The 8358-nt window shown below is 33.2% G+C and overlaps 1 protein-coding gene across 2 annotated transcripts; it reads right to left on the reverse strand.

The window, feature by feature from the left end:
* LOC136228567 (uncharacterized) lies at positions 1-3292 on the reverse strand. 2 transcript variants are annotated; one of them, XM_066016992.1, is made up of 7 exons: positions 3008-3292; positions 2867-2921; positions 2199-2249; positions 1488-1579; positions 1322-1399; positions 214-373; positions 1-54 (listed from the first exon to the last, which is right to left on the reverse strand). In XM_066016992.1, exons 1-6 carry the CDS (start codon positions 3061-3063, stop codon positions 223-225), a joined length of 483 nt encoding a protein of 160 aa, XP_065873064.1. In that variant the 5' UTR covers positions 3064-3292; the 3' UTR covers positions 1-54; positions 214-222. The 2 variants fall into 2 exon arrangements, with proteins under 2 accessions (XP_065873064.1, XP_065873063.1); XM_066016991.1 differs by having other exon boundaries at positions 1-373; positions 3008-3291.
* Between the last annotated feature and the right edge of the window lie 5066 nt (positions 3293-8358).

The following is an 8358-nucleotide window of genomic DNA, read 5'->3' on the forward strand; positions in this document are numbered from 1 at the left end:
TAAAAGAAAAATCCTTTTTCTTAATCCAATTGAAATCTTTTTATCTATGTTTTCCTACATAAAACACCAGTCACTAATTATTCATGAGCTTACTGCACTGGCGTGATCCCCACACCAGAATAATTGACCAATTGTAAGAAAGGAAGTTAATATATATTGCAAGCTTTGAAAATAGTAGAAAGAGAATACTTCAAAAAAAGAAAAGTTGCTTACTGAAATCCATCATATCTCAGGATCAGAACTTCTTTCTTCTTTAGGAGGTGCAAACTGTTTGCTAAGCCTGGATTTTGTCCATGGATCCAAAGGTTCTCTTTGTGGTGGTTGAGGCACTGGAGGTTTCGACTGCCTAAGCTCATTTTCTCTGTCAATAAACCTGTCCAATTGGTAACCGATACCCTTTAATCATACAATACCGAAATCGAAAAACAAAAATAAAGACCTAACATACAAGCATTCAAAGTCACTATTGACAGTTATTCCAGGACTGGACATACTTCAAATTCTTTTTAAAGCACCCATCAACAGGCATATCCATAAAGCATTCATCTGTTGTAGCCTGTATGCATATGGATATCCGTCTACAGCATATAAGCAGGCGTACAACATGAGCTCATGTACTTTACAAGACTTTTTAACTTATAATTTAAACCAGTATCACCAGAAATTGATGAAATCTAGTTATTTGATTCTCATATTGCACAATCTTGATTACTGCTGATTCTGGATTGCACCATCTAGACTAAGGAGCATAAGCAGTTTTGAGTTAATTCCTTGTAGGAATTAGAACATGTATGTGGTTATTCTTATTCGCTACTAGCATTTGATATAAAAAAAAAGAAATTACATTTCTTTCTTTCATTTCTAGACTAATCCAAGCTCTAGATTTCAAATGGTGGACATCAGTTTGAAAAATAGTTAATCCCTCCAGTGGCAATTGCATTTTCCCATATATGAATAAGAACTTAAAATGGAGTTCTAACTGTGACCTGAATGTAATTCTCAAAAATATGATGCACTGTCTGCTTAGTCATTAATAGGCATAAAGCTCATTTGGCCCCTAAACTATAAGCGAAAATCAATTAGCCCCCTATTCTCCTCAAATCAGCAAAGGGGTCCCTAACCTTTGTAAAACTCAACAATTAAACCAACAAGACCAAAAATGGACTTTATGCCGTCAGTAATACTACAGACCAAAAATGAGATATAATATAACCAACAAGAAATCAAGTTTCATCCAAATGAGAAAATTCAATACAACATCTACTAGCGTGAGAAACGAGTCTTTCGGTAAAATAAACAGTTTAGTTAACAAAGGTATTACTCGATGTAGGCCATTGGCGCAGCATCACCAACTCTTATACGGGTTCTAAGTAGTCTCGTGTAACCACCTGCTCTGTCCCTGTAATACCGAATACAAAGCCAAAACTAAAACACCATACAGATGAAAAAAGAAGAATAAAATAATACACCACTGACAAAATATTTACTTGTAACGATAAGCCAATTCTGTGAATAGCTTATGAAGGACATCATCCCCCCTCACAAAACCAGCTGCACGCCTTGCAGCAGAAAGGGAACCCTGCAATTATTTTCCCGAATTATAATATTATATATTAAGAAAAAGAAATTGCGGTAAATAAATAAGTAATTTGTGCTGATAGGTTCATATAAAATACAATATTGAAGAAGCGACCAGTGGATTGTGCTCTCAATCAAAAAAATTACATATCCTTGGAGCTCCTGAGCAATATTTCAAAGTATCCAATGTGGTTTCAATACATAAGAGCCCCAAAGGAGCATGCCTGACACAATCAGTAAACAACTGAAATGCCTCAAACAAAATGGAAAGCTACAGCATGAAGAAACATTATTTAAGGAACAGAGAAAATCAAGGAATTCTAAACCATAAGAACCCATCAAACCAATCAATCACAGTGATACCAACTCTAACATGGAAGTTTTCTACTCGAGGGCACTCCAATTATACATGTTTCCAATCATTTAGACAATTAGATAAATTTCTTGGTTGAAAAAACAAAAACTCAAGACCATGACAATTAGCATGTCGTTGCTAAGATGCTTGGAAGTTGAACTTGGCCCAAGTTAGCATGCATTTTCTTACACCTCTGAACAAAATAATGGAACTAAAGTATGGGATATACAGAAAAAATTGAACAAATATAAGTTCTTCAGCACACCTCTTTTCCAAGCTGTACCATATTATCAGCAAGTCGCCGAATCTCTTTGGCCTGAAAATTGAGAACCAAAACAAAGATGTGTAGTCTGGTATTTTGTTCTATAAATGTAATAAAAATCCGGGACGTGAAAATAAAACAAAACAAAGAAACAACTAATGCAAGAAGCCTACTCCAATAGTATTCAACTCCAAGAGAAAATATAGACACTTAAATAGATGTTTCTAGACAGAAACAGAAAGAGCACACTTGTGATCCAGCTTAGCTAAGTGAAGAATACAAAAATGTTGCTCCTGAAGAGCGCAGACATGACAACCCACTCCCTCATTCTCAGGCCAAAATAGCCCAACAGCTTTTAAGTTGGGCTAGCCACTGAGTGCGTATTGATTTTAACATTCAATAGTGTAGAAGTAGCATGATTACTATCTACGTCTCTAACTCCCTTCAACTCTGATCCCATTTGTGCCCGTAGATTTCCTTAGCTCATGTACATTTGATCGGTGCCATATATATAGCAGTGTTGCTCTTCTTTGTATTTATATAAAGTAATTGATATAAAAGTAGCATTGAACAAAGCATACAAAAAATAAAAGTTGAATCAAAAAATAAATTTCCATAAACCCTAGAAAAACCCTCCAAATGTAAGAAGGACATAAAGCAAATGGAAGTACCTTGGCAACAGTGGTTTCAATTCTTTCATGCTTCACCAATTGGGAGACCATTGTTCTACAATTACAGAAGAATATATTAATAAAGCTATTCAATTAAATTAATTGGAAGATTAGAAGCAGGAAAGAGAGTAAATCGACAACCTAAGCATAGACATACGGTGACCCGTGGGTCGACCCAGCTTTCTGAATTTCGTCATTTCACAAAGACAGAGAATGAATGCTGAATGAATTTGTTGATGTTGAAGAGAAACAAAGAAACAAAGTAATTTTCCCCCGATAGTGGCTGCTGTGCTGATCTACCCCTGAAACTCAGTCAGTAACAGTGGCGGTCTCCTCTCTCCAGTCGGCGGCGGCGGCGGCGCTGCAGTTCTCCCCCTCTCGTTGCCTTGCAAACGCTTTCTGGGAAACAAATTCTCTGTAATATGCCTCGGCTCTTTTTCATTATTATTTCAAATCACCCTGAAGAAAAACGAGGTCGTTTTCCGTTTAGAAACAAAACTCAAGAAGATGGGCCGAAGGATTGACAAAGAGTGTCAAATATACTCAGTTTGACTAGACCGGTTCATAATCCGGTCCCGTTTAATCTGGTCAACTTCGTTCTTTATAAATCGGGTTTGGACATATTTATTTATTCACATTAGCTTGATCCGATCCAAATCTAAATAAGTTCGTATATAAAATGCGTTGAGTCTGAGATTTGTCTTAAAAACTCATCTCGACCGGTTTGATCCGCCATCATATTATGTATATATAAATAATAAAAACTATCCAATTTTAAATCTTTAATTCTTTTTCTTACCTACCAATAAATTAATTATTACATAAATCTGAAATTATGGAATTACTAAGAGAAAAAACGAACTAGTCAGTAAAAAATCTGTTTGATGGACTTTTAAACACCGAACCCAAGTGTAAAAAAGCCGAACCAAAAAAACTAAATTTGATTAGTTCAGTTTGGTATTTGATTTAAACCGAACCGATACACACCCATACAAATAGTGGTATAAGCTTTGTTAAGGTTGCAATTAAAGAGTCTGTGAGTAAATTTTTCAGTCACTGTTTTAGTGAATTTGCAAAGTCAAACCTTGTATATAAGATTATTTGCAAGATTAATCTTTTTAATTGCTCTAAGTCGCTCCCTTTTCGAGTAAATAGTCGTGGCAACAAATTTTGAAGGAATATTTGAATATGCAAACTCCTAAAAATATAGATCTTTGTTTACAAATTTTTAAACCACACAACTACCTTTACAAATTAGTTAAACTATAAAATTTATTTTTATGCTTTTATTTTTATTCGATCAATAATTTATATTCGATTAATAACAATTATTCAATTATTAATTATTAATTATTAATCGAATAATATTTAATTACTAATCAAATAATATACAATTAATAATTTTTATCGAATTAAAGATTATTAATCAATTAATTTTTTTATTAAATAAATAATTTTTATTGAATTAATGATTTTTAAATTAATTATTTTGTAAAATAAAAAATTAATAATTGAATAAGAATAATAAATATATAGTGATTTTATAACGTATGGACACATAAATATGTTATTTTGATTCAACCACAAAAGGTGCACACAACTAGAATTAAGGTTGTAATTGAAACAAGTTAAGTTTTAGCTTGCTCATCTTCGGCTCGTTTAACAATTGACGAATTCGAACGTAATATTTTGTTTGTGCACTGTTATCGAGTTGCTCGTTTATTTATACACGTGTTTTGCTCTCGAGCATCTTATTAATTATGTTCAGAATTTTGCTCATGAAGAACTTATTAATTATGTTCATTTGAAATTTCTTTAACACAAAATAACGTAATTTTACATTTCACCCTTTATAAAAATTAATATTGTTAGAAAAATAATCGAACCAAACTTGTTCACGAACTTGTTCATGAACATTATAATCGAGCTTGTTTATTAGTTTATTTATGAATCTATAACCGAACTTACTCGTGAGATTTCAAACTGGGTTTCACTGTTCTCGAACTCGACTCATTTATAAATAAAGTACGATCCTCTTATGAAATAAAATGTTGATTTGATTATGGTCAATGTATCTTGAAATTTGTGTTTTAAAGTAATTAATGAAGGTAAAGAAAATAACAAGAATGATAATTGTAGTGCTCAATGTCACGGGGACAGGTCGAAGCCAGACCAAAGCCCGTGTGGTGCCGAGATTTTTCCGAGTCTTGGCCAGCCAATTCCTATCGAAAGGGTCTATCCCCTTTTGAATATCAAGCATTCCGTCAATTCTTATGTATGTACTCCGTCTCGGAGGGACTCCCTGTGGTTAAACCTCGTTTTAGAAAGGATCCACACGATGATTCCACCGTACAGAGACATCCACCTCCTTTCCCAAAGGCGGATGCCGACTCTCATTGTCCCTAGTGGACTAGGATGGATCACTTAAACCAATCCCTACAACAGGCCTAGAGGTTGGCGGAGATCCGACGCCTGGTGACTCTGTCCCTCTATAATGTTTCTTACGCCGATTTAAAACCGCTAGCCAATTGACATTAATATGTTCCATTCACCACTCACCGTCCAACGGGTCTAATCCTCCTCAAAACCTTACCTTAACTCTCGTTGATGCTTTGACCTGCCGCCTTACCTACGCCTTGGGTTGAGATTTAGCCTGTTGCCCGATGCCCCATCACACTCAAAAGCATATTCCACCGGTTTGATTGGCAAGTACATTGTTGAGGTCTATCCTTGCTGGAGTTGTTGCACAAAATGATTAAACAAGTGCAAAGTTGGGTTAGCCTACACTCTCTAATATTTTCAAGGGATAAATTACAAATTTAACCTTAAAGCTTTAATAGGAATTAGATTTAACTTTAACGTATAAAATAGTATAGATTTTTTTTTAATAGAAAATAGTATAGATTTAACCATAACGTTTTCAAGTAAGATTAATTTTAACTTTATATTATCGAAAATTTAGAAAAAATTGCGTTGACTGGTATTTAGCTGTCACTTCGGACTTTCCAAATATCAATTATGTCTCAGATATTTAGTGTATTACTAACAAAATTATAAAAATTCTGTTAAAATGCTAAAAACTATATATGCTACTGTTTCACCTTTAATTTAATTTGGACTAATTAGGTAATTAATTCACCTAATTTGGTCCGAATTGGAGAAGTTAAGGAAGATTGGAGTTGCTAGAGTCACTTGTGATTTTGATCAGGGGCCGATTTCATAATTACGTGAATAGTCCGGCCTAAATGGTTTAAATTCAAAAGATTGGGGGTTCAATTAGATAATTTCAGCAAGGGTGTGGGGGAACATGTTATTTGTTCTTGAAATATGAAATTATGTCCCCAAAATAAGAGAGAAAGAAAGTGGGAGAAGACATGGCGTAGTGGAGGAATGCTCTGGGTTGGCAGTTAAATCAACCTTAACGGTTACAGATCTTCCTTGAGGTATATCAGAACTTCCTGCTACCCGGAACTTATAGAAAATGTAGGGTAGTTATGGATCAGAGATAGTGGGGAATGATAGTTAGTTGTTCAAGAGAGAGAAACGGTATAAGATGGAAATTTTGAAAGGAAGAAAAACACACAATTCAATACACAAAAACCAGACAGAATTCTAACAATTCTTCAAATGGACTTCAGATAATCTGCAAATTTAGTTTCTTTACTATTTCGTTCATCTTTTAATTGTAAGTTCTAGCTTTCTAGTTATTTCAATTACTCAATTTCAAGATTAGTCAATTCAATTCAAGTCTATTTACAATTCTTGACAATTTTTCAATTTAATTAAGATCAGTCTTCTAGATTTAACTACGAACTTTAAGCTTTTTTCATGTCCTTGATAAACAGCTACGTATAAGTTAATCATAATTTTTTTTATCACACTGTCTAAAATATTTACTGTGTTATTAATATAGTTATAAAAGACCAACCAAAAAGTACAAAACTATTTCAATTTATGTGACAATTAAATAACAGTCAAACCAATTTTTTCAAATTTTTTATAATATGACTAAATTTGATTTTTCTTAGAAATACTAAGGTTAAATTTACACAATTTTATACGTTAAGACTAAATATAGAAATGTTAGGTTAAATTTGTTGTTTATCCCTATTTTCATTTCATCTCTTACAATGACATAACTTTACTAATTTAATGTATTAATATGAGTAGATAGGAGTTGAAGTATTACAATTTTAAATGATATTTCTGTTGAAATTGGTTGAATATTATGATTAATTTGATGTATTTTTGTTTAATTTCTTCTTCCTTGCAGAGTATTTTGCCTGTCCTTTTTTAGTGTGTGGTAAGTAACAATTAAGTAGTCCTTGACTTTGTGTATTGTACAAATAATAAATAAGGGTTATAGGAAGATTCAAAATATCTTATGTTTATAAGCAATTAAGCAATTAATATTTGAAAATTGTAATGTGGACTGATATCAGTAGTGATCATTCCACTCAGATGATGCCACATCATCTCAACCAATAATGTGACATCGGTTGAGTGGAGGAATCACTGTTAGTTTCGGTCCACATTCTCTTAATATTCATAATGAAGTATGAGCATCGGTTCAAAGAAATGGTGTACAAATACTCTAAATTAAAGACCCTAGTTTAAAATAGGTGTGAGACTCGTAAGTGTCTATGAATCCAGAAGCACTCTCTCCTTATGTTGACTCACAATCACTGTTTTATCTAGGGACAATAAGGTAATTTCACCATTTGAAACCCTTATAAAAATAGAAAATTTCATCGTAGGATAGAGTTTACATTTCATTTTAGTATTTTTCTTTACGATCTTATTAACTTTGGCATGTAGGTTAACCTCTAAAGATCAAGTCAACAATCGAGCTCTTGAATGGAACAGAATAAAAATGTATAATTGCAATTAGGGGTGTTAGTGAGATAGGGTACCTCATAAACTATCCGAACTTAGTTCAATCAAAACTCGGCTAGAGCTCGGATCAGCTCCGGACATTAACAAGCCAATCCTAAGCTTTCTTAGTAACAATTTTGGTTTCTCTCTACTTTTTCATCTACACTAATAGCACTAGAAGCTACATCCATGCATAATCACGCTGGCAACAAATATAATTAACATATATATATTTTGGTAAAACCTCGATAAAATTTCGGTAAAAACTCGGTTAGATCAAAAACTCGGTTTGAAAGAGTTCGACTCAAAATATTAACGAGCCAATAATATCAAACTTAATCCGACTCAATCTCGATTCGACTTGTTAACTCCCAAATAGCAATACATTTGAGCAACTAAGAAAAAAATAATAATTAAAAGTCAATGTGTAAATATGTTTGTTGGGAAGAGGACATATTGAATAGCATGAACCAGGTAAACTAATGGAGACAAAAGCATCATTTAATTAAGCACCTAACTGTACAGACTGTAATTAATGAAATATATTGTGTTCACATTTGATTTTTTCAATTAACAAAAACCCTACGGTTCAGTTATATATACTCTCTTTCGAGAGG

The sequence above is a fragment of the Euphorbia lathyris genome, chromosome 5 (genome assembly GCF_963576675.1).
Source record: "Euphorbia lathyris chromosome 5, ddEupLath1.1, whole genome shotgun sequence".
Lineage (NCBI taxonomy): Eukaryota > Viridiplantae > Streptophyta > Magnoliopsida > Malpighiales > Euphorbiaceae > Euphorbia > Euphorbia lathyris.

Bases quoted from the DNA above. Each gene is read 5' to 3' on its own strand.
- LOC136228567 (XM_066016992.1), bottom strand. From the start codon at position 3,063: ATGACGAAATTCAGAAAGCTGGGTCGACCCACGGGTCACCGTATGTCT. The intron at 2,922-3,007 runs GTTGTCGATTTA...CTGTAATTGTAG, and splicing joins CACCGTATGTCTATGCTTAG to AACAATGGTCTCCCAATTGG. The intron at 1,400-1,487 runs GTAAATATTTTG...TCGGTATTACAG, and splicing joins GAATTGGCTTATCGTTACAA to GGACAGAGCAGGTGGTTACA.